The sequence below is a fragment of the Ursus americanus genome, chromosome 18, assembly GCF_024610735.1.
Source record: "Ursus americanus isolate L20-20 chromosome 18, mUrsAme1.1.p, whole genome shotgun sequence".
Classification (NCBI taxonomy): domain Eukaryota; kingdom Metazoa; phylum Chordata; class Mammalia; order Carnivora; family Ursidae; genus Ursus; species Ursus americanus.
Genome location: NC_142144.1, coordinates 76,970 through 103,187, shown reverse-complemented (window position 1 = coordinate 103,187; position 26,218 = coordinate 76,970). Strand labels below are relative to the sequence as shown.

The following is a 26,218-nucleotide window of genomic DNA, read 5'->3' as shown; positions in this document are numbered from 1 at the left end:
TCTCACTGATCCCTGATACTGATTCATGTCACATTGCAAGCTGATTCTGTGTCGATGGTCCTGTTTCCTCGGAGATGATGACCTCTAAAAGGACCCACTCAGTAATGAGCTCCTGTGAGACTTGCCTTTCCTTCTCAGAAAGGGTTTTAAATTTCCATGGGACAGCTGTCCTTTGGTCTTTAGCCTCTGCCATGGTGATGAGATACAAAGAAGCAGCACTCCAGCTGGCGTGCCTGGGGTGGACGAGCCTCAGGAAACTGGTGGTTGGGGAAGTCTGTGGACTAAGTCCTAGGAGCGTGGATTTTATCCCAAGTCAGCAGACGCCTCTGGGAAACTTTAAGCAGGAGCGTGACACAATCTGGTTGACATTTTAAAACCTTGCTCTGGCTTCTGGTCAGGAGAGGCTGAAGAGCGGTCGGGGCGATGATTGGAGGTGCCAGTGCCTAGGGAAGGGCGGGGATGAAGAGAGTTGAGCTACGTTTTAAAGGCAAAGCCAACATGACTAATGATTAAACACGGACATGAGAGAAAAAGAGAGCGAAAGCTGCACCTGCTGTTTGCTGGGGTGCTGGAGAAACAAGCCCTCATCACTGCCAGTGGGATTGTGAAATGGTGCAGCAGCTGTGGAAGACAGTATGGTGGTTCCTCAATAAATTAAAAATAGAATTACAGTATGATCCAGCAAATCCACTTCTGGGCATATGCCAGAATTGAAGGCAGGGACTTGAATAGATATTTGTACACCTACGTTCATAGCAGCATTATTCACGACGGCCAGAAGATAAAAGCAACCAAAGTGCCCATCAACAAGGGATTGGTACACAAAATGTGGCGTGAACATGTACGGGAGTATCATTCAGCCTTAAAAGGAGAGGCATTTCTGACCCACGCTACGATGTGAATGAACCGTGCAGTCATTATGCTAAGTGAAATAAACCAGTGACAACAGGAAAACTAACTGTATGGTCTCACCTCTTTGAGGCCCCTAGAGTAGTGAAGTTCATAGACACAGAGAGCAGGGTGGTGGGCGCCAGGGCCTGGGGGAGGTGGTGGGAGTTAGTGTGTAATGGGGGCAGGGTTTCAGTTGTGGGAGAGCGAAGGGTTCTGGAGATGGAGGGTGGGCTTGATTGCACAGCGGCGTCCGTGTGCGTGATGCTGCTGAACGGTGCACTTACAAGTGGCTAAGTTGTAAGCTTTGTGCTTTGTATATTTCCCTGCAATTTAGAAAATGGTACTAAAAAAGAACTAACACAAATCCTATTCAAACTCTTTCCGTTTTTTAAAAGGGGGGAGGGGAAGAGGGAGAGAAAGAAAATCTCAAGCAGACTCCATGCTGGTTGCAGAGCCACATGGGGCTCGATCTCGTGACCCCAAGATCATGACCTGAGCTGAAATCAAGACTCGAACGCTTCACTGACTGAGCCACCCGAGCGTCCCCTATTCAAACTCTTTCAAAAAGTAGAAGAGGGAACACCTAACACGCCCTGTGACGCTGGCATTACCCTAATACTACAGGCAGGCAAAGACGCCACAGAAAAAGAAAACTACAGACTGATGTCCCTGATAAATATACAGTAAAAACCCTGAACAAGATACTAACAAACTAATCCCAACAACACATTAAAAGGGTTATATGCCATGATCCAATGGAGTTTATCCCAGGAGTGCAAGAATGCATTTTCAACATTCAGAAGTTAACCAGTGTGATGAGGAAAAAAACCCACATGATTATCTCAATAGATGCAGAAAAGCATTTGACAAAATTCAACACCCTTTCATGACAAAAACACTTAGCAAACTCGGAATAGGAGGGAACTTCCGTAACATGGTGAAGGGCATTTATGAAAAACCTACAGTTAACATTATACTCAGTGGTAAAAGACTACAAACTTGCCCCCCAGATATCAGGAACTAGACGAAGATGCCCACTTTTTTTTATTTTTTTAATCACTTCTGCTCAACGTTGTATTGGAAGTCCTAGTTAGAGCAGTGAGGCAAGAAAATAAATAAAGAGCATCCAGACTGGAAAGGAAGAAGTAAGGCTCTCTCTGTTTGCAGATGGTATTACTCCCTATGTAGAACGTCCTGAAGAAGACACGCACATACACACACTACGAAAACTAATAAATGAGTTAATCAAAGTGTCAGGGAACAAAACCAACACACAAAAATCAGTTATGTTTCTATGCACCAGCAGTAAACACCCTGAAAAGGAAATTAAGGAAAGAATTCTATTTCCAGCAGCATCGAAAGGGATAAATACCTAGGAACAGATAAGTACCCATGGAGATGAAAACTTGTACAGTGAAAACTGTAAAATATTGCTAAGATAAGTTAGAGAAGACCTAATGAAATGGAAAGATGTGCATGTCCATGGATCAGAAGACTTAATATTGGTAATGTGGGAATGTCCTCACAAAGTGAACTCCAGATTCAGTATGACCCCTGTCAGCTCCAGTGGCCTTTCTACAGGAATGGAAAAGCTGACCCTCAAATTCCTATGGAATGGCAAGGAGCCCCAAATAACAGCAACAACAACAACAACAAAATCTTACAGATTAAAGACCAAGTGAGAGAACTCACATTTCCCTATTTCAAAATTTACTGTAAAAGTACCACGAGTCAAAACAATGTGGCCGAAGAGACACTTTTCCGGAGAAGACATTCAGATGAGCAACAGGTACGTGAAAAGGTGCTCAGCATCACTCATTGTCAGGGAAACGCAGATCAAAACCACAGACCTGTCACCCCACACATTTAGAATGGCCTGTTGCGAAGAAGACAAGACATAGCAAGTGTTGGCGAAGATGTGGAGCAAAGGGAAACCCTGTGCACTGTCAGTAGGAACGTAAATTGGTGCAGTCACTATGGAAACCAGTATAGATGTTCCTCAAAAAATTAAAAATGGAGCTAGAATATGATCCAGCAATCCCACTTCTGCATATACATCCAAATGAAATGAAAACAGGATATCGAAGAGAGATATTCGTGCTCATGTTCAGCGTGGCATTACTCACGAGAGCGGAGATACGGAGCCAACCCAAGTGTCCGTCGACAGGTGACTAGATAAGGAAGATGTGGTGTGTGTGTGTGAGTATACACACACACACACACACACACACACACACACACACATCTGTATTTTTCAGCCATGGGAAAGAAGGAAATCCTTCTGTCATATGTGACAACATGGATGGATCTTGAGGGCATTATGCTAGGTGAAAAAGGCCAGACAGAAAAAGACAAACACTACATGTATAACTTACATGTGGAATTTTCTTTTAGAAGTCGAACCATAGAAACAAGAGTAGAAGAGTTATTGCCATGGACTAGACAGTTAGGGAAATAGGGAGAAGTTGGTAAAAGGGCACACACTTTTAGCTATAATATGAATGAAGTCTGAGGATGTAAAGTAAAACATGGTGACCATAGTTGATAACATTGTATTGTATAATTCAGACTTTCTAAGAGGGTAGAATGTAAATGTTCTACCAAAAAAAATGTGATGGATGTGTTAATTTTAACTAGATGGTAGGAATGCTTTCACAATGTGTATGTATGTATATACACCACAATATGACACTTTAAGTATCTTATAATTATGTCAGTTATGTATACCTTAATAAGGCTGATGCAGGGGTAATGTGGTATTGGCATAAGGATAGACCAATGGAGTGGGATGGAGATTCCAGAAACAAATCCATATCATCTATGGACAATTGATTTTTGACAAGGGCGCCAAAACTGCTCAGTATGGAAAGAATAGTTTCTTTAGGACATGGTGAAGAGATGACTGGATGTCCACATGCAAAAAACATAAAGATGACCCCTGCCTCACCCCATATACAAAAGTGAACCCAGAATTGATGAAAGACCTAAATATTAAGAACTAACACTACAAAACTCTTAGAAGAAAGCATAGGGGGCAGACCTTCACGATCTTGGATTTGTCAAAGGGTTCTTAGATTCGACACCAAAATCACAAGCAACAAAAGAAAAAAATAGATTAGACTCCTCAAAATTAAACCCTTTTGTGTGTCAAAGGGGATTATAAAAAATGTGAAAATACAGGGCACCTGGGTGGCTCGGTCATTAAGCGTCTGCCTTTGGCTCGGGGTGTGATCTCAGAGTCCTGGGATCGAGCCCCGCATTGGGCTCCCTGCTCCACTGGGAGCCTGCTTCTTTGTCTCCCACTCCCCCTGCTTGTGTTCCCTCTCTCGCTGGCTGTCTCTCTGTCAGATAAATAAATAAATAAAATCTTTAAAAAAATAAAATAAAAAATGTGAAAATACAATCTACGGAATGGGAGAAAATATTTACTAACCACATATTTTATAAGGAGATAATATCCAAAACACATAAAGAACTCTTAGAACTGAACTACAAAAGACAACCGTATAAGAAATGGGCAAAGAATCAGAACAGACATTTTTGCCAAGAAGATATACAAAGCGGCCAATAAGCACATGAAGATATTCATCATCTTTGGGCCTTAAGGAAACTCAAAACCACACATTTGCTTCACAATCAGTAGGATGGCTGTAGCAATAATAATTTTTTTCAATGGCAAATAACCAGCATTGGCAAGGATGTAGAGAAATAGTAACTCTTGCACATTGTGGTAGGAATGTTAAATGCAGCAACTTCTGTGGAAAACAGTTCAGCCCAAAGGTGGAAACAACCCACATGTCCATCAATGGACCATCAACGGATGAGTAGATAAACACACTGGTGTATACCCACCGTGGAATATTATTCGGCCTTGAAAAGCAACGAAGTTCTGACACATGCTACAAATGAATGGATGAGCCTCGAAGAATCACGCAGAGTGAAAGAAGCCTGTATCATACGACTCCTTCTATATGGAGCACCCGAAACACACAAGCCTGTCGATGAGATTGCTAGGGAATGGGAGGGGGGGAGTAAGCGAGTGACTACTTGTGGAACAAGGCATTCTCTGGGGTGATAAAGGATTTTTGAAACTAGATAGGTGGTTGTGTAATATTGGGAATATACTAAAGCCCCTGAATTGCACACTTCAAAATGATTAAATGTGTGTTATGTGAATTTCAGCTTAATTTTAAAAAAAGAAGCTGAGGTTTTGGCCTCTAGAGTCCAAACTACTAACTCCAAAGTCACTGCTTTCCTTGAAGGCTACCTAGGAGGGAAGAGGATGGTGATGGGAGGTCGGCAGGAGGGGTCGTAGACATGAATTAGGGTAGGGCAGCAGACGCAGGGAGTGGAAGGGGCTCGGGTTAGTTTGCGGGACCCAGACCCAGGGGTAGGAGGCTGCTACAGCTGGGGGTGGGTGGTGGTATAGTGGAGGCCTGGAGGCTGTGGGGGAACAGGGCTGGACGGGCTCTGGCTGAGTTAGAGTGGCCTCTGCTGCCGGGACCACAGGCAGTGGTCTGTGTCAAATGCTGCTATTAATTCACAGACTTTGACTGGAGGGGAAGGGCTAGGGTAGAGAGCAGCCTGAGGTCTCTCTATGTCACCCCTTCTCCTTCCTGTCCTGCAGATGTTGAACCTCTTTGTGGCCGTGATCATGGACAATTTTGAGTACCTTACACGGGACTCTTCCATCCTAGGGCCTCACCACCTGGACGAGTTCATCCGGGTCTGGGCTGAGTACGACCCGGCCGCGTGGTGAGTGGCCCCCGTGCTCCGTGGTCCTCAGGGTGGTCCATGCCATGGATCTTGGGACAGGGCTGGGTGGTATCAGACCTGTGTCACACGAGGCATCCCCCTCAGGTTTTGGTGGGGCCCACATAGGGTGGTGCTGGGTCCCCCTAGGTGATACGTTCCTTCTCATGCCCACGGTGCTCTTACACAGCTGCCTGGGCTGAGAAATGCTCTGTGAGACCCCCAGTCCAGCACTGAAGAGGCTCCAGGGGAGTCTGTGAGGCTCAGGGCTCTTGCCAAATGGTAGTCTACTGTCTCCTCACAGGTCTGTCACATGAGGGGCATGGAGGGCTCAAGGGAGAGGGTGTAGACACAGGAGGAAGGCCTTCCCTTGGGGCCTCACAATCCTCATGAAGCTTGGAGGCCTTTGTGGCAGAAATGACAATCTTCCCGCCGGTTGGCTCAGGCCTCTCCCTCTCTGCCCTCTCCCTTGGGAACAGGAGCCAACATGCACCTCTGTGTCCCCAGCCCAGGCTGCAAATAGCAGGCGCTTGGTGAACTTTTACCGAAATTAAAGGAGCTACCAGGAAGGGTCTAGTACGTTGAAGACCCTTTGGTCATGGTGGGAAAGGTTTACTGTGTTGCATTAAGTGAGACAGAGCAAGTGTGTCATGAGGGGACTGCCTTGGGTTAGAAGGTTGTTCCCTGATCCATGGGAGAGTCCTGCACACCCAGGACATACTCATCCTCAGGGCTAGCAAAGCAGCATGGACTCACCATCTGCCCATTTGTCTGTTCCTTCATCACTCGCTCCTTCTCTTGCTTATTCATTCATTCACTCTCTCAAGCGAATACTTGAGTAGTTATTCAGGGCATGCTCTCTGCAAGGCCAGCACAGGACATGGAGGGGCCAAGAGACCCGGCTGCTGGGGAAGGCACAGGCCTGCTCACGGCCTCGCTCACGGTGAGCACTCAGCAGACACGAACGTGAATGAAGAGTGCGTCAGTAGGCGGGTGGGCACCCATCCCTTCCCATGCTCGAAGGGAATGAACAGACTGTGGGGATGACGTGTAGCCACTTCCCACCTCCTCTCTCCGAGGCTCCCTAGCCTGCCCACGTCCCCCTCGCACAGCTCCGTGTTTGGTCGCCCCTTGTGCGGTGGAGGCCTGGAGGAGCTGGTCACTACCCTCACGGTGAGGACCCTACCGCCAGTAGAGTGCCTGAGGGTTCTACCTGTTTTCCCCTAAATGTAAGCTCAGCAAGGGGACTGCTCCAGAGTTCTGGGACCCCGAGCCCCTGAAGGCCTGAGAGCTTGGCTGGGCTCCCTCACCCTCCTCTCCTGCAGCCTTCCTGGAGCCCCTACCCCATCGTGTGAGGATCCGGAAGATGCTGTGTGAGACCCTTCCCAGGCTGGGCAAGCCCTGAAACCGCCGGCAGCACCAGCATCCCTAGGGCATTTCCATGCCTGTAGTGTCTCTGGGTGTTTTCTGTTGTAGTGAAAATTTTACAGTTTTCACACAGTGTAGAACAAGCATGGGTGTTATTTATGTTTCATGGTGTAGGTGACCGTTTTTGTGGCCTTGGGGAGTCCTGTCATTTTGCTGATGCATCAGCACATCGGCCCTGCGGTGCCCAGTCTCATTGTGGCATCCACAGGCTCAGGGGGTAGGCGTGGGTTCTCTGGTCAGGAGGGCCCAGTCAGGTCAGAGGGCGGGAGAGACTCCAAGTGAGGCAGGGTTGAGGCTCATTCCAGGAGGGTCCTCTGGACTGTGGTCTCAAGAGATGCTGCTGCTTCTGGGCACAGTGATTCTAGAGGTTGTGTTGCAGGGAAACGGAGATACCGTATGGGGTGTGACTTGGAGATATGTCCGTATGTGCAGGACGAAAGCAGGTCAGTGCAGGCCTGTGAGAGGGGAGGGCTTCCCCCGAATCTTGATGAACGGTAGACCCAGGATTTCCTCTAGTCCAGCCACAGGTGGAGCAGAATTAGGACATATAGGAAACGGACTTGGGCCAGACTGTGGCTTTGTGGTGGTGCACAGGGGGTCAGACTGTTTCCCAAATCCAGAGTTCTGAAAATTGGGCCTCTGGAAGGCAGAGGCCGTTGGGAGTGTGGTGAAGAATGTGCTAAGGCAGAGTGGACGGCATATATGAGGGTCATCCCAGAGGTGGCATCTGCAAAATAGCACACAGGACCATGGTCCAAAAGTAGCACAGGTGTGACCCACAACTCACAGTCAGACTTGCTGCTCCCACATGTGGCCTGGGCTGAAAACACAGCTTGCCTCCAGATGGAAGGGGATGAGGGAAGGCCCAGCAGATGAGGAGACGGAATCCTGGGCACGGGACCAAGGGTGCTTTGAGCCCTTCCTAGCCTCCGTGGCAGATGCAAGGGTGTGGTCCTCTTTATATCCCAGGTGGCCACTCTGCTGTCTCCTCTTTCTTGGAGAGACTTAAAAAACAACGAAACTCTGTGAAATTTCCCAGGCTTTCATATGTGTGTGTGTACGTGTGTGTTTGCACCTGTGTGGCTATGTGAGTGTGTGCACGTGTATACATGCGTGCATGTGTGTGCGTGTTGTGTGTACAGGTCTGTGTACACATGTGGCATGTGTATATGCATGTGTGCGGCAGACATACACGTGTGCATGTGTGCACATGCACATGGTTTGCGTGTACACGTACGAGCATGCCCGCGTGTGATTGTGCAAACGTATGAGTGCAGTGCATGTTTGAGTGCACATGTGTGTGCTTGTGTGCACATGTGTGTGAGTGCACGTGTGCATGGGTGTACAGGGGCGTTGTGCTTGTGTGTGTACAAGTGTGTGAATGCACGTGTGCGTGGGTATATATGTGCACATGTGTGCGCACACACACGCATGCCGTGAGGAGATGAAGGCACGGGGTTGTTGCTTTCTGGTGCCGCCTTCTCCCATCTTCCCTGTTGTTGCCTCACTTTCTGGTGATGTGTAGAGACTCGAAAGGAGAATCACAATCACACCTGTGAGCGATGTGTCTACTCATCTTTGTGTTCATCCATCTGCCCAGTCAACATTCCTGAGCATCCGCGTGTGCTGGGGACCGGGGGTGTGTAGGTGAAGCAAGCACGTGCTCTCAGGACGCTGAGTCCAGCAGGACTGTGGGAGAACAGAGGAGCCGTAGTGTGAGCCCGGGGGTGTTTGAGGAGGGAGAGACCCCATCTGGCTGGTGAGTCAGAGGAGGTGGGATTTGAGCCAAGCTTAAGAGGGCAGGACGGATTGAGCTCTAGAGAAGGGGGTGGGGCGAGGGCTGAGGGGAAGGGGGTCTGATTGTGTCTGTTGGAGAAGAGAACGCATTGCAAAGGGGCTGGAGGGCAGCTTGGACAGGTTGAGAAGGTCTTGAAATTTGGGATAAACAAGTAGCTTTGACTTTGTTTTATAGACCGCGAGGACAGGTTTTAAATTGGAGTGACAGGGTTGTGCCCCCACTTTCCATCTGGTGCCATCTGAGGGATTCGATGGTGGAAGAGAGAAGATGAGGCTGTGAATTGGGTTGGGTGATTCTTGGGGACGGGGGCTTCGTCATGCTTCCAGACCCTTGGTGATGATCCTTTGGGTCCAGTGAGGTTAGCAAGCACCTTCATTGAGGCCATAGTGGGCCTTCCTCTTTCTTCCCTCTTTTCCAGAAGTAATTTATAGCTGATTGGACAGGAAAGAGAAACGTCGTTGTTGGCCAGGGTGCCTACCCTGGGACAAGGGGGTGCTTAGCTGGACCAGCAGATTCCAGGAGATTTGGGGGGTAGGGGCAGTCAGGAGAGCCAGGCATGGGGTTTCAGACACTCAGGGAGCACGAGTAGGGACTGCCAGAGAGGGTGCGTGAACAGGGCCCGGGGAGAGATGGACCCATGGTTTCAGTGTGTGCACAGTGGGGGCTTGGGACAGGGGCCAGCTCTTGTTCTGGAATGTGTGTCTCCTGCCTGCCTCAGGCTCTGGACATTGTCTTGGGATTGTCATACCTCCTGGGGCTTTCTGAGCCCCAGGATTCCCCGCAGGGAGCTGCCTGTCCAGCCGCCGGGCTCCTCTTCCTGTCGCAGGCTGGGTGGGCGGGCGGGACGGGCTCCTCGTGCCTTGGTTGCCATAACCTGTGACGTTTCCTTTCCAGTTGCCGGATTCATTATAAGGATTTGTACAGTTTGTTGCGTTGTATTGCGCCACCCGTTGGCTTAGGGAAGAACTGCCCTCGTAGGTTGGCCTACAAGGTTTGCAACTTCAGAGCCTCCATCCAACATACTCTTCCCTGCCCGAAATGCAAACACAGCACACACTCCCTGCCTGGTTTGGGAATGACGACACCTCACCTCTCTTTCCTCCTGTCCTGCCCTGCCCCGCACTCCAACCTCCTGGACGCTTTGGTCCCCATCTGATCTCCCGACCCCTCCAGCTAGCTGGGGAGAGGCAGCCTTCTGAGGCAGTGCACACGAAGCTTTCTGGCTGGGCCTTGAGGGCAGGGGTCGGCTGCTGGGTGGGAGCGGGGGCCAGGCCCGGCCTGTGCCCAAGGAAGCAGCTGTCTTACCTGGCTTTGTCTCCAGGCTCTCGAGGGTGGGCCAATGGTCAGACGGGCTGGAGGCCAAGGGCCCCAGAGGAGGCGAGCATGGGCACAAGCAACCAGGAGCAGCTGCCCCTCCCAGTCTGAAGAGCCCAACAACCAAAGGGTTTCTGGTCCCTGAGGGAGGCGAGGACAGAGGCAGTGGAGGCCCAAAGACAGGCCCTCCTGTGTCACCTCTGGATCAATCCACTCAGCCAAGGCTGGGAACCCTGGGAGGAGGGCCAGGCCCTGGGGCAGATGTGCCTGTCAGGAAAAAGCTGTCCCTTTTCTCTCCTGGGTGGCCTGAACCCGACTGTGTCTCTGGGACCCCAAGCGGGTCCCATAGGCAGGTGTCCCCAGGGGTGGAGGTGAGGCTGCAGGCCTGGTGGCCTGTCTATCTTGGGAAGACACAGTCATCGGCCCCCAGACACCTCCCTGGATCTGGAGCCTTGTCCCGTATGTTGGACCCAGCTCTGTCCGCGTGCTGTCAGGAGGGTGCAAGAGTGGCTCCAAGCCACATCCCACCCCAGCTGCCCACCACACCCCCACCCCCCTCCACCCACCCTGCAGTCTGCCATTTCCTGCCCAGCCCTGACTCCCAGCAGCAGCCCTGCCCTGGGCGGCCTCGGGCGTCTCTGGGCTTGGAGCAGGACTCACCCGTCAAGTTTGTCTCTAGAGCCTCGGGGCTCCTTGCAGAACAGCGTGGGCTCCCGCTCTAGTTTTCTGGCTTGTTTTAGATTTTTTTCTCCACTTTTTTAGCCTCTAGGCTAACTTGGAAGCAAATTGAGCAATAAGGAAAGCTGATGTTTCTGCCGTGGTTCTCAGGCCGGCCTCATCGGTCATGTGATTCTGTCCGCCAGCTCTCCCGGCATGGTGAAACAGCTCTTTTCTGATTTGGCATTATCTGTGGTTTCTAAAAGTGTAAAATCAGAAGTTGACAACCCAAAGCCGCCCCGATGCAGCCCTTCCTCATCCCTCCATGTTCATTAGCTCAGATGTCACCCCTGCCCGCTGCCCTGCGTGGGGCTGGAGTGTGGAGGTGAGGCTGGGAGGGGCAAGGAGGGGATCGAGTCAAGCAGAAAAGTCCCTCATTTTACGTATTTTGACTTTTGGCATGTAATCTGACGCTGGTTAACTGGATCTGTTTTCTTGTCTGCTTCCTCCCCCCGCCCCCATCCTGCCGCACCCCTTCCTGTGGACCCACCCTGCCTCTGCCTCTCTGGGCCGGGTCTCCAGTGGGCGCATCAGTTACAATGACATGTTTGAGATGCTGAAACACATGTCCCCACCCCTGGGGCTGGGGAAGAAATGCCCTGCTCGAGTTGCCTACAAGGTAGACCCCCGACCCTGCACCCTGAGGCTGGCTGTGCTGGGGCTGGTCTCCCGTCTCCTCTCGGGGCTTGTCCGTCTGTCTGTCTGCCGCTCTGCTGTCTCACTGTTTGTTCATTTTCTCTGCTCCAACCATGTCCTCTACTTTCCCAGACAGAGGGACACAGATACCATGATGGTGTCTCTGCACCGGCCCCTTGTTCCCGCAGGTCTGCCCCCTCTGAGAGCCCCTGAGAGGCTCAGGAAGACGGAGCCAGAGCCCTCCACCTGCCTTTTTTCCTTTCCTTCTGTATCGTGGAAACCAGGGGACAGACCACCTTTTTAACAGAAGCTGTTTTTGTTCTGGGCTCAGGACCACACTCAGCTTCTCTGTCCCATAAGCGCCTGAGCGAGGAGTTACCCAGCCCTTCGGGTCTGACCCTGGGGTAATAGGGGCCTGCAGGGCTTCTGGCGCTTCTGAGGAACCCACTCCCAGCTCCGCACATGCAGAATTTCCCCAGGTCTGGGCTGCTGTCAGCCTGGGGAGGAAGCATCTCCAGGGCTTTGTAAGTTCCACAGTGGGAAGGAGGCACTGTGGCATTAAGAAGGAAAGGGTGCCAGGGAGAGGCGTCCTGCTGTCATTCCTGGGGCTTCAGAGGGCTGCTGCAGGGTAAGGACAGCCTCAGGGGCCCGGGTGGTCCCATGCCCCCTCCCTCCATTGCTGAGGAGCCCGGGAGGCTGAGCTGCAAGGAGGGGGTAAACTGAGGGACATCTCCAGGCCTCCCTCCTTGGGGGGCGAGCAGGTCACATGGCCCAGTCCCAAGCCTGCTCCCACCTGCCCACGTGCCCTCAGTCACCCCCCCCCCCCGCTTTGGTGTATAGGCACCTTCCATTCCTCCAGCACCCCCCCACTCGCGGCTCTGCACCGAGAGCTCTCCTGCAGCTCCCATTGCTCCCAGAAAACAGAGCCAGCCTGAGTCCTGTGGCTCAACCAGCACGTGTCTGGAGCCTCTCTACCACTGCCCTCCCTCTGAGCGAGCTTCCCAGCAGAGCTTTCATCTCTCTGGTTCTGTCCACGCTGTCTGTCTCTGTGCTCGAGATCTGGGCCTGTCTCTGTCACCTGGCTCAGCACAGCCTTTGGAAGCTAAGTGGCTCCTTCGAGCCATCGGCAGATGCCTCTGCTGTCTCCCTCAGCCCTCCCCTGCCTGGCATGCATGTCGCGCCTGCCTGGAGGCCTGCACGCAAGGCTGTAGCTGCGTTCCCAAGACGGAGAGTTCTGTCCACACTGATACCTGCGGCCAGGCTGGGCATGCAGGGCCCTGATGCGCTAGGCTTTAGGGCCCCTCCCCAGCTGTGCTGGCCAGTTCCAAGGTTCTGGTCATGAACAGACCAGGGCAGGCCTCAGGGTGGGTAGGAGTGGATGGGTTTGGGGAGCTGGGGAGGGTCCAGGACATGCGCAGAGTGCTGTGACCAGGAGGGTCGAGGCCTAGGGTAGAGATAACTCTCTGTTTACCCTGGCCTTATCCTTCTGCTGCTTCCTGAGATCCCGGCCTTTCTAGGGCCTGGACAGGCAGAGGAGAGCCTCTGGTAAAGGTGCCCTGGACAGAGCTCTCTTCTCTTGGAAATCACCTGCTTGTTCCTCCTTCACGCTGGTGCCTGACTCCCTGACTTCCCTGGCGAGGAATCCCTATGCCTCTCCTACTGCCATCGGTGCTGGTCCACAGGGACACTGTGCTCTGGAAAGCCGATTTTCCTGGTGTGCATCACACAGGTGATGTGTGAGGTCCTGGGACCACGATTCGATGTGCCAGGTGGGGCTTTGCCAGCATTCAGGGGGGCAGAGTCAGGGCTCATGTCTCTAGCCACCCAATCTCTATTAGGCTGAGGATTGGATTTAGGGCCAAGACACTGGGGGCAGGGCTGGGGGCCCTCCCCAGAGGGGAAGAGAAGCTGCTGTGTCATAGGATACGGGCTTGGCAGAGGACAGGCAGACCCCAGGGAGGGGCCCTGTGTCCCCATCTCTAGCTCTGTCTCGTGGTAGAGGACAAGAGACTGCTGGGAGAAGACAGGTGGGTCATGGTACCCCTAGGGCTCCACCTGGCCAGCTAGGTGACCTCCCATGCTGAGGCCATTCCAGACACACCAGGGTACTTTTCTTCCTGGACAGCACATAAGTTCTCAGAGCCTGGGGCTCTGGGAAGCTACTGGGTATACCCGGAGGTCTGTGGTACAGACACACGTCTGTTTCCTGCTGTTCTGTCCTTGAAAAACAAGGTGAGGAAAGGGGCTCTTCACCTGATGGGAAAGCAGGGAGTAAAGGAGCAGGGCACTGCCCCCAGTCTGGTTCGGAGTACTTTTACTCCTGTGCAATGGCTCTGAGCCTTACCCTACCAGCCTTCACGGTGGCCCTGTGCGGTCCTGTCTGTTCTGGGTCCTTCTAACTGGAGGGTGCCGGCTGCCTTTTCTAGGCCCCCTGGCTGGGTGGTGAGAGACAGAAGCCTTCCTGGGGTGGAGGGATGCCTCACTGGGAGTGAGAGCTCAGAGCTGTGCTCTTGGCTAGCCCGCCCCTTGTCCAGTGCTCCAGGCTGCCGGTGGAGAAGAGACACTGGGCAGAGCTGTAAGGACGGGGATCTTCCCTCTTCTCTGTGGGCCATCTCAGGGTGCCCCAGCCTCAGTTCTGCAGCCCAGACCCCTCCCTCTTCAGCCTAGGCCACATGCCCCTTATTCCAGCCTTGGGCAGGAGTCCTTCTGGCTAAGCATGTGCCTGTTCTTTCAGAGGGCTCCAGGCTTCTGGCTTGGTGCTATGCTACAGTCTGTACCTGGACTTCTCTTTTTCTACAGCTAGGAGAAGCCTCAGCTCCCATGAGGGTGGGGGTCCAAGGGTGAGTATGAATGCTGGCAAAACTCTCAGCCACCCAACTTTGCTTGGGCCTGGGCACCTGCAGAAGCCACCCCCAGGAGGCGAAGCCCAGCCTCTAGGGGCCTCGAGCACCTTGTAGTCCTGTGGTGGAGGGACCTTGGTAGGCCTGGCCCTGACCTGCTCCCCTTGTCCCTAGCGCCTGGTTCGCATGAACATGCCCATCTCCAATGAGGACATGACTGTCCACTTCACGTCCACGCTGATGGCCCTCATTCGGACTGCACTGGAGATCAAGCTGGCTCCAGGTGAGCAAGGCAGCATCTGGGGAGGGCACCAAGCCAGGGCCGGGCAGTCTTACTCCAGAGCCACCCCGAGGTGGGTGTGCAGGGAGGGGAGGTGAGGAGGCCTGTCCGGATGGGACCAAGGACAGCTGCCCATGGTGCCTCTGTTGGGCACGGACCTTATCCCCTGAGAACTGCCCTGCCTGCGAGCATTGTAACGATCCCATGTTCATGTGAGGGAGCTGAGGTACAGTGAGGTTAAATGACCTGTCCAGATTACCCAGAACTAGAGCGTGTGGTGGCAGAACATAGGTTCACATGAGCTAGCAACTTTCCAGGGTGGAGAGTCTGTGTGCCTTCTGTCCACTCCCCGTAGTGAGCCCAATCCCTGTCAGGTCCTCTCCCGAGCTAACTGACAGGACTGCGTAGCCTGTGCCAAATCTAAGAGAGAACAACCCTCCAGGGTGTCCTTTCCACCTTCACCCTCCCATGATGACTGCTTTACCTTCAGAGAGAAACTAAAGCCACCAGAGGGGATCTGCACTCTCCCTGCCCCCACACCACCCTCCTGGCTGCACTCATGCCCTTGAGTTCAGCCATTTCATTCCTCGTGGATGAGTCAAGGCCAGTCCCGTACCCCAACCGCCCTCGCACTCTAGGTCTCGTTCTCATCATCTACCCAAAGATGTCGCGCCAGAAATTTGGCACCCTCCTTCTTACCCTGTCATTTTTTCCCTCCCTATTGGATTCTTTGTATCAGCATAAAACACGCTATGATCTCTCCCATCTTTAAAAGGTTTTCTTCTCCCTCCCTTGGCTTCCCTACGTTTATTCTTCCCTTCTTCGCGACCAGCCCCTTGAGAGACTGGTCTGTATTGTCTGTCTGGTCTGTCTTGTTTGGGCCGCAGTTGGGCTTCCACTGCCATGCTGCTGGAGCCGCTCTCGCTACGCTGTTCAGTGACGTCCATGTGCTCGGTCCTTATCTTACCTATCTGTAGCTCAGCCTTTCCTCGGCTGTCCCCTCCTTCTTTTTGACTCCCTTTGATGTTCCTTATTCTGTTTTCTCATGTCTCCCACCCTCTGAATGTCGCTGTGCCCCTCAGACTGTTCTCTTTGTCACCTTTGTCATTCCACCTATTCTGATGGCTCTAAATACTGGGGATTCCAACTTGGTGTTTTTAGTGCAGGCCTCCTCCCGAACCCCAGACCTGCAGTCTCATGTGAGGAGCTGAATGAGAAAAGTTATCTACCATCTCCACTTGGAGGCCCAATAAGCACGCCAAAGTTCCCTTGGCCCAACTTGACCGCCGCGTGTTCCCCGTGGTCTTTCCTGTCTCCATCAGTGGAAACTCTGTTCTTCCAGTTCGGCACTCAAGCCAAAACCTTTGGAGTCATTCTCACCTCCTCTTTTTTTTTTTTTTAATCCTTGCCCCAGTTTTAATCATATCTGATTTCTCGTCGTATCTTCTGACTCTACCTTCAAAACATACCAGAATATGATCACTTCTTTGCCCTCTCCCACTGCCAGCTCCTGGTCCAAGCCACTCTCTCTTGGGTCTTGACTAGATTTTTACAGTAGCTTCCAACTGGTCTGCCTCTGTTCTCATCTGCCTTCAAGGTAACAACCAGAATGATCATGTTAAAAGCGAAACCAATAAAATTAATAAACCTCTGGCTAGACCAATCAAGAAAAAAAGAGATAAAAATAACCAATAAAAGGAAGGAAAGAGAGAACACCACTACAGGTCCTGCTGCCATTAAATGGACAACAAGGAAATTTTATGAATAACTTTCAATAATTTCAACAACTTAAATGAAATGGGAAAATTCCTTGATGCTAGCTATCAAGCTCATTCAAGAATGGGTAACCTGAGTGGGTTAAAAAAAAGGAAGCGATAATCTGAGTAGCACTATATTTATTAAATGAATTAAATTATAGTTAAAAGCCTTCCAACAAAGAAAATCCCCGGCCCAGTTAGCTCCATAGGTGAAGCCTACCAAACATTTAAGGAGGAAATAATACCAGTTCTATATAAACTCTTCCAGAAAACAGAAAAGAGATATTTCTCAGCTTACTGTATGATGCTAACATTACTGTGATACCAAGATGAGACAAAAACATTATAAGAAAAGAAAATTACAGATCAATATCCCTCATGACTATAGGCACAAAAATATTCAACATGACTTTCTCAGACTAAATCTGGCTATATATATCTATTTGCTTGATGACAAAAGTAGGGTTTATCCCAGGAATGCACGTTGAGTTCTAGTTTAAAAATCAATCAATATAATTTAATAGATCAAAGGAGTAAAACTATATGATCATCTCAATAGATGCGGAAAAAGCATTTCACAAAAATTAAGTATCAATTCATGATTTTTAAAATTTTGCATAGAGTAGAAACTAAAGGAAGCCCTTTCAATCCGATCAGGGATATCTATGAAAAACCTTTAGCAAATGACACACTTAACAAAGAAATGCTGACTCCTTTTCCCCTAAGATCAAGGACAAAGGAGGGATGTCTACTGTCACCATACTTGTTCAACATCATACTTTAGGTCCTAGCCATTGTAATAAGTTAAGAAAAGTAATAGGAAGCATACCAATTGGAAAGGAAGAAATAAAACTGCCTGTTTTCACAACTGACATGATTATCTATGCAGAAAATCGGAAAGACTAAGAAAAAGTGAATAAAATTGAGGCATCTACAAGCCAAGGAAAGCCAAGGATGGCTGGGAGCCACCAACACCTAGAAACGGGCTAGGGAGAACTCCTCACTTGAGCATTGGGAGGGGGCACAGTCATGCTCACACCTTGATTTTGAGCTTCTGGAGTCCAGAACTGAGATAATAAATTTCTATTGTTATAAGCCGTTAAAAAAAAGTTACTAAAACAATACACAAGTATAGCATGGTTGCAGGATACAAGGTCAACATGCAAGGAGCAAATGTATTTCTATATATTAGCAATGAGCAATTGAAATGGGAAAAAGTTCCATTAAAATCGCACCAAAAACATGAAATACTTCTGTGTTGCTGGATAACTCTAAAAAGTATATATGTGAGATTTGTACGTTGCAAATTTCAAAACATTGACTGAAAGAATCAAAGAAGACCTAAATAAATCAAGCACTGGATCATCTTCATGCATGGGAAGATTCCATATCGTCATGATGTCAGTTCTTCCCACATTGATCAATAGAAAAAATGTTCACTCAATAAAAATCTCAACAGGTTTCTAGGTAGAAATATACAAATGGATTCTAAAAGGTATGTAGAAAAACAAAAGAACTTGAGTAACAAACAATTTTGAAAAAAGAACAGAGTTAGAAAACTTACTCCACCTGAGTCAAAGACTTTCTATAAAGCATGTCAATTGAGGCCTGTTGTGTTGGTGACAGGACAGAGACTTGGGTCAGTGGAACACAATAGAGACTCACACTTACATTGCCAGTGGATTTTTGATGAATTTGTAAAGGCGATTAATGGAGAAAAGGTAATTTTTTCAACAAATGGTACTAGAAAAATTTAGACAACTGTATGCCCCCCCCACCCCCCGCCCCCGCCAAAAGGGAAAAATCTTGACATTTAGTGTCTTAGTCTGCTTGGGCTGCCATAACAAAGTACCTTAACTGAGTGGCTTAAACACAGACATTTATTTCTCACAGTCTAGAGGCTGAAAGTCCAAATCAAGGTGCCAGGAAGGTCAGTTTCATTCCTGGGCCTGTTCTCCTGGTTTGTAGGTGGTCACCTTCTCACTGTGTGCTCATATGGTCTTTCCTTGAGTGCATGCAGAGAGTGAACAAATGGTGTCTCTTCTCATAAGGACACTAACTCTATGGGTCAGGGCCCCACCCTTCTGACCTCATTTCACCAAATAACATCCTTCTCGGGCTTATACAGTCACTCAGACTTCAACGCGTGAACAGGGGCAGTTCACAACGCAGTCCACAGTGAGGGTTCAGACTTCAACACGTGAACAGGGGCAGTTCACAACGCAGTCCACAGTGAGGGTTCAGACTTCAACACGTGAACAGGGGCAGTTCACAGCGCAGTCCACAGTGAGGGTTCAGACTTCAACACGTGAACAGGGGCAGTTCACAGCGCAGTCCACAGTGAGGGTTCAGACTTCAACACGTGAACAGGGGCAGTTCACAGCGCAGTCCACAGTGAGGGTTCAGACTTCAACACGTGAACAGGGGCAGTTCACAACGCAGTCCACAGCACGTACGTTTTACCTCCTACAAAAATTAACTTGAAATTGATCACAGACATAAATGTAAAATGTGAAATTATAAAGCCTCTAGAAGGAAACACAGGAGAGAAATTTTGGCAATTTTGAGTTTGGCAAAGATTTTTTAAGACACAGAAAGCATGAGCCATAAAAGAAAAATTGATAAATTGAACTTTATCAACATTAAAAACTTTTGCTCTTCAAAAAGACATTTAAGAAAATGAAAAGACAAGCTAAAGCATTGGTGAAAATATTTTTGAAACATATATCTGATATAGGATCAGTTTCCAGGATAGATAAATGTCTCTCACAGCTCAATAATAAGAAAATAACCTAATAAAAATGGGCAAAGGATTTGAACAGACATGTCACCAAAATATATATATGGAAGGCAAACACCTACACAGATGCTCAACGTCATTGATCATTAGAGAAATCCAAAGTGAAGCCACAAGAAGATAACACTACATGGTTATTAATATGGCTAAAATACTTTTTCAAATGACAATATTAAGTCCTGGTGAGAATGTGTAACATGGAATTCTTGTGATCCTAGTCTGGCAGTTTCTGACTGTATTGCCCGGCCGTCCTACTCCTAAGTGGGAAGAAAAGAAAACACCCATCTGCACAAAAGCATATATGCGAACGTTCATAGCTTTATTTCATAAGCAACTCAAAATGTAAGCAGCTCAAATGTTCACAGCTGCTGAATGGATAAAGAAGTTGTGGTCTAGCCATACAATAACATAGTATCCAGCAACCAAAAGAAACAGACTACCACTACCTTCAGCAACACGGATGTATCTGAAATGCTCCATGCTGAGTGCAGAAGTCACACTCAAAAGCCAATACACCCTATGATGTCATTTGTGTGGCATTCTGAGAAGGCAAAACAAACCGAGACAGGAAGCACACCAGGGATGGGATGGGAGAAGGCCAAGGGGTCAGCTACAAAGGTTCACAGAGGGACTTCGGCAGTGGTACCTTGCACCGTGTCTCAGTTGTGGGGGTGGATACGTGGCTTTATGCATTTACCAAAGTTCGTAGAATGGGATAACTGAGAAGGGTGAATTTCACCATATGTACATTATACCATAGTAAACCTGATGCTTCAAAAAGATAAATCAGAGCAATTTATCCCGCTGCTTAGCACCCTCTGCTGCTTCCCATCTCAGCATCTGCTCCCTGCTATCCCCCCACCCCCATCGCCTGCTCAGTGAGCCTTGCCTTCCTGGCTCATTATGTGACACACCAAGACCTTTGCACTCCCCTGGTCCCTTTCTGCCTTTAGGGTCTTACACACACGCCACCTTGTGGTGAGACCTTTCCTGACTACCCTGTCCAAAATTGCAGCCTCCTGATATTTCTCATCCCTACCCACTTGGTTTTTTTGCACCCAACACACTAGATTTTTAACTTACTGCCACTTTATTGTTGATTTCAAGCCACATCGTGCCACAAAGGTAGCCCCTTTGCTTTTGTTCCATCACCTAGGACGGTACCAGGTGTTCCCTTGATGGTTTTGAACGGGTGGATGAACGGCTGGACTGCCACCATATCCCTTCTCCACTCCCAGGGCATGCACACATGCCTCTGTCTCTAGGCAGGTTCCCATCAGGGTGCTCTGACAGCCACTTTGGCCGCGCTTCTTCCTGCTCCGCCTTTTCTCCTAGCGCTGTCCTTGCCCCATTTCCCCCCACACCACATCTCTCCCTGCCTGGTCCCGCAAGGGGGCTGTGAGACTGCTCCTAACATCTCTCTTCCCCTCCACACCTTGTCCCGCCCCAGCTGGCACGAAGCAGCATCAGTGTGATGCAGAGTTGAGGAAGGAGATTTCCTCTGTGTGGGCCAATCTGCCCCAGAAGACCCTGGACTTACTGGTGCCACCCCATAAACGTAAGTGAGATCAAGAAATTCCCCTTGTTCACCCCCTTTTTGTGTCCCACCCGGAGGCAGAGCCAGGAGGCCTGGGCCAGGGTGATCTTGTCAATAGCCTAGACTTAGTTTCCACCTGTAGGGAAAATGGTCTTACCAGTGGGTACATAGGGACTGTGGGAGGGCATTACCTGGGCTTTATTCTGTTGACCACAGTCACCCTCATTCCTGGCGGCGGTGGGGGGGCGGTTATACTTAAAAAAATCCAGAGAACAGCAGGGAAACTCCTACAGTTAGAGATGAGGTGATTAAAGACTAAACCCCACATCCACTTCACTGGGGGGAGAGGGAGGGCCTTGTGGAGAGTCAGTGTATCTGCTGGGGGCACGCACTCAGTGTCCAAAGATGCCATGTGGGGGCCGCGCAACTTTGGCCAAGCCCTGTGCCCTTTCCCGAGCGTGTCCCAGAGTCCTCGTGGTAGGGGCTGTTCCCATGCCCCACCCTGCCTTCCTCCTCCACACCCCATCCTCTGTTTTCTCTCCCTCCAGCCGATGAGATGACAGTGGGAAAAGTGTATGCAGCTCTGATGATATTTGACTTCTACAAGCAGAACAAGACCACCAGAGACCAGATTCACCAGGCCACGGGAGGCCTGTCCCAGGTACCGGGTTCCAGGATTGCCAGGAAGTAAACCTCAGGCTCTGGCACCCATCAGTTGTTGGACGTCAGGGGGAACCCGTACCCTTCCTGGAGATTGCACAGCAGGAGAAGGAAGATGAGAGGTTCTGACTGTGGGCCTCACCTCCCCGGCCTCAAAGTCAGAAACTCCATGCAGCCTGTATGCTTTCCAATGGCTGGTCTCTTGCTGGTACTGGGGGGCCCTGACCTGGAGAGCTAGTGTTCCAGGGCGGTAGACAAGGAGCCGAGAACATGTTCCCTGGAGATACCACTTTTTTAAGTGGTAGAAGAAAGACGTTTGAAGAATACTTGAGGAGGTTGTTTGGGGAGATGTGAGGAGAAACTGATTACCATGCACATGGGCAGGGACCAGAGAGATTCAAACTGATGGGTCCACTCCTGACTCTGACTGGGCTACTTTGGGGCCCCATCTTCCTGATTCATCCTTCAAAGATAACAACTTTCCCACACAGCCGAAGCCTCAGTGACCAATATGTAGACTCTGTCTAGAAGGTTGCTTGGTGTTCAGAGCTTACCGGGTCATTCACCCATCTTGGGATGGGAAGTATCTGGTGCACAACCCCCCCACCCCCCACCGTTCCCCTGTCTGTTGCAGTCACCCATCCATGCCCCCACCCCCACCCCTGAGCCTTGAAATCTCCTCAGAATTCTGCTTAATCTGGGGTTCATGCAGCCTCTACCCATCAATCCAAGTCGATGGTGAGATGAAATCTTTTTACATTTGTAACTGGATGCTGTCCCCAGATTTTGTAGGTAGGGAAACCGAGGCTCCAAGAAGTGAAATGACTTTCCCGATGTCACTCACAGGCCAGGTTGGGAGTAAGCCCCTGGCTACCTCATACGTAGGGCTGGGGTCAGGGCAGCTTTCTGGCACACCTATCTCTGCCCTTAGAGCTCTTCGTCTTCTCTGCGCCCCTTCCACAGATGGGCCCTGTGTCCCTGTTCCACCCCCTGAAGGCCACACTGGAGCAGACACAGCCGGCTGTGCTCCGAGGAGCCCGGGTTTTCCTTCGGCAGAAGAGCTCGGCATCCCTCAGCAATGGTGGGGCAGTGTGAGTACCTGGCCAGGGTGCAAGGAGGAGGCAGTTCTCCTGGTTTCTCCACCTCCCAGAGGGGCTCCCTGCAGGCAGTGCTGCAGGGACAGGGAGCCCTCGGATCCCATCACCACTTTGGGAGACTGGCTCCACTGTCCACCCCCTGCCCACCTCCACCCAAATGGTTCCCCGGGGGTGCTGCCTGAAAGCTGGTCCAGGTCGGCTGCTGGAGCCATCTGTGGTGGTGGATTCTAAAGCTAATTCCTGAAACGTTACACAGGTGCCTCTGACGGCACTGAGGTCGACGGATTTAGACAGCCGATGATTCCCGCTGTCACCTCCCGTTGTGCGTGCGCATTGCCCTTTCCGGTGAGGGGCCTCTGCCTCTGCTTCCTCACTGACCATTGAGAAAAATATTTGTTTCCACCTCAATCCCCACCCCATTCTGTTGACGGCCTGTATGTGTCTAGTCTTCCTAACTCCTCTAAGACATTTTTCCTCTCAGATCTCCACTCTGGTAGTGATTTCTGAAGCAACTGTATTTTGTAGACAAATTGGTAACATCCTTCTTACCTATCCCCTCACTCTTGCCACAGTGATTCTTGGTAAGAACCACCCAGCACCGAGTGTTGTGATGTAACGGTCCCCTGTCTAGCGCCGCGTGTCGCTCACTGAGGAGTGGTAGCGGACAGGCTCCTCTCAGCCACCCTCCTCAGGGCCAGCAGCATTCCCATGTCTCCTAGCACCCCACTGGCTAAAGCAAATCATTGGCTGAGCCCAAAGAGGGGGGCCTGTGCTCTGCGTCATCCAGCAAGGGCTGAGGTGCGGGGCCTGATACCAGACTGGGCACAGCATGCATGCTTTTAGGGCTCCGATTTCCTCCTCATCTGTACATGTTTGGATGTTCTTTTCTGAAGCCCGGTTGTGGGTCTTGGGCTGTTAATTGGGTAGGTTTTGCCTAGTGATAAACTTCCCATAACTTAGTGGTCAGGGTTTGCCGTGCACCAGCGTAGACAGGATGTCCATACTATGAGTTATGCACCCTGGACACCTGTGGGCTTGTCCTTGCCAAGAACCATCCCTGCTCCCACTACACATGGGAGGCCCTGTGTAGGGCTGAGGAGCCTGCTGAATGTCCCCAGACCGGGAAGCGGTGGGCCCAGACCTCCCTCAGACTCATCTGCGGAGGACCCCTCTGACCATCCGCTCTGAGCCCTGGCACTGGGTCCACATTCCTTGCAGGCCCATGAGCGGCCTCATGCCTCTGGGCTGCTTCTAACCCAAGCAGAAGGGGCCTGTGTAGGTTCCTGGCAGGTTGGAGCCGGGTCCTTGATGGGCATTCCATGACCCACAGGCCTCTGAGCCAATAGGACAATCCTCTCTTCTCTGCAGACAAACCCAAGAGAGTGGCATCAAGGAGTCTGTTTCCTGGGGCACTCAGAGGACCCAGGAGGTACCCTATGAGGCAAGGACACCCCTGGAGCGTGGCCACTCTACGGAGATCCCAGTGGTGCAGTCAGGAAAACCGGTGAGGGCTCCCAGGGCTGGGGAGTCAGGCTGGGGATGGGGGATGAGATAGGGATGGGAGTGAGACAGGGATGGTGGGAGATGGCAGGAATGTGGGGGGGAGCCCAGGATGGGGGAGAAGGTGAGTGGAGTGGGGGCTGGTGTGACTGCGGCCTGCTATATGCCCAGGCTGTGGATGTCCAGATGCAGAGCATGACCCTGAGAGGTCCTGACGGGGAGCCCCAACCTGGACTGGAGAGCCAAGGACGAGCGGCCTCCATGCCCCGCCTGGCTGCAGAGACTCAGGTGGGTGGTCTGGGAGGGTCAGGGTTGTGGGAGGGTGGGGAGTGGGGAGTGAGGAGACCTGGCTTGGGGAGGCCTTGTGTCCTATGTGAAGGCTTCCCACCTGCACTGTAGCTTGGACACTGTCAGCCCTGTTGGGAGCTCCCAGAATGCCATGATGGTCTCAAGAGGTGCAGCCAGAGTCCTCTGAGCCTGCCAAGAGTCTCCACCACCCACCTGTGCTGGGCCTCCCACTGGGGTACTGGGGCTTCCATCTCCCAGCCCAGCGTCCCTCACCCAGCCTTTCCCTCTCTCTAGGACACACCTCCCCCACCCCAGCCTGCACTCTGCTCCCCCCCCCCCCCCCCCCGCCGCCCCGGGATGCCTCACACCTTGGTCCTCCCTTTTCCCCATTGAAGCTCTGGGATGACCTGCCTGTTCTTTCTCTGGACACTGGAGGTGGACCCCTCCATCCCCTGCTCCTTCAGGGTTGCCTTGACTACTGAGCAGAAAGGTCTAGGGCAAGGGGGCTGTGGGCCCTTTCACAAGGACTCAGAGCGGGGTCTGCAGACCTGAGGCTGTGTCAGGGGGCCCTGCTTTCACTTGTTGAGGGGGTGAGGGGCTTTAGAGGGACATGGCCTACAGCCTAGAACCTTTGGTGTTTGGTTGGGGCTGGCCCTGTCCCTGCCTCCTTTTGTGGTGCCTGGTTCTGCACATTCAAAATGACTTCATTCTCTAAACTTGTGTCTGCCTTCCCTTAGTGGTGGCTTCTGCCCTCTTCCCCTTCCTGACCCTGTCCAAGCTGCGTTGGCAGCTTGAGGATGCCAAGTAGAGGCTGCGGGTCAGCTCCACCTGGAGGGCCCATTTTCACAGGTCCTGATTTCAGCCTGGGGCAGAAGCCCCATGGCCCTAGCCCAGCAGAGGAAGCCATCCCTCAGGTTCTCTTTCAGCCAGGCCCACAGCCTCCCTTTTCCTGGCATCCTCCCTGTCCCCCAGGCTGTCTGGGCCCTGCTGGCAGAGATGGACAGCACCTTGCACCACGTGCTCTGGGAGAAAGCGTGGGCTTGGGTGGGGAAGAACTTTCCAGAGGAGAGGGAGGGGACTGGTGGTTCCTGAACCCCAGACCCTCAGTGTCATGGCTGCTGCTGGCCGCCCTGGAGCCTGCCCCAGGGCCCTCTCTCAGACCGTGTGCCAACCCAAATCCCACCCGCAGCCGGCCCCCAACGCCAGCCCCATGAAGCGCTCCATCTCCACTCTGGCGCCCCAGCGCCCCCACGTGGCTCATCTCTGCAGCGCTGCCCTGGACCGCGCCCCAGCCAGCCAGGCTGTGGCCCACCACCACCACCGCTGCCATCGCCGCAGGGACCGGAAGCAGAAGTCCCTGGAGAAGGGGCCCAGCCTGTCCGCAGACACAGATGGCGGTGCGTGTGGGGATCCCTCAAATGGCCAGCGCCTGAGGCAGGGATCTGAGACCCTCTTCCTTTCCGTGCCTCAACCGTGCAAGCAGCCCTGAGTAGGGGGTGGAGAGTCCCAGGTGTGGGACTGGCAGAATCACCCGCCCACCTCAGCTCTTCTCCTGGGTCCCCCTGCTGGCCCTGGGGACCAGGTCTGGGGTGGGGGTCTGTCTCCCCACCTGGCTCGCTGTGCTGACTTCTCCTCTTCCTGGCCAGCACCCAGCAGCGCTGCGGGGCCAGGCCCACCCCCGGGAGAGGGGCCCACAGGCTGCCGGAGGGAGCGCAGACAGGAGCGGGGCCGGTCCCAAGAGCGGAGGCAGCCCTCTTCCTCGTCCTCGGAGAAGCAGCGCTTCTACTCCTGTGACCGCTTTGGGGGCCGTGAGCCCTCGCAGCCCAAACCCTCCCTCAGCAGCCACCCCACATCACCAACAGCTGGGCAGGAGCCAGGACCCCCGAGACCGGTAAGACAGGACCCCTCACTGCCCCTCCTTACAAG

At 51.8% G+C, this 26,218-nt stretch overlaps 1 protein-coding gene across 1 annotated transcript in view; it reads left to right on the top strand.

Annotated features, from left to right (window-relative positions):
* Positions 1 to 26,218, top strand: part of CACNA1B (calcium voltage-gated channel subunit alpha1 B) — a 153,308-nt gene that overhangs the window by 123,400 nt on the left and 3,690 nt on the right. The window contains exons 33-42 of the mRNA XM_087869664.1: positions 5,519 to 5,646; positions 11,423 to 11,519; positions 14,551 to 14,659; positions 20,661 to 20,768; positions 21,296 to 21,408; positions 22,371 to 22,498; positions 23,873 to 24,008; positions 24,176 to 24,292; positions 25,482 to 25,689; positions 25,939 to 26,183. Coding sequence (XP_087725790.1) covers positions 5,519 to 5,646; positions 11,423 to 11,519; positions 14,551 to 14,659; positions 20,661 to 20,768; positions 21,296 to 21,408; positions 22,371 to 22,498; positions 23,873 to 24,008; positions 24,176 to 24,292; positions 25,482 to 25,689; positions 25,939 to 26,183 — 1,389 coding nt within the window. The remainder of the gene's footprint in view (positions 1 to 5,518; positions 5,647 to 11,422; positions 11,520 to 14,550; positions 14,660 to 20,660; positions 20,769 to 21,295; positions 21,409 to 22,370; positions 22,499 to 23,872; positions 24,009 to 24,175; positions 24,293 to 25,481; positions 25,690 to 25,938; positions 26,184 to 26,218) is intronic.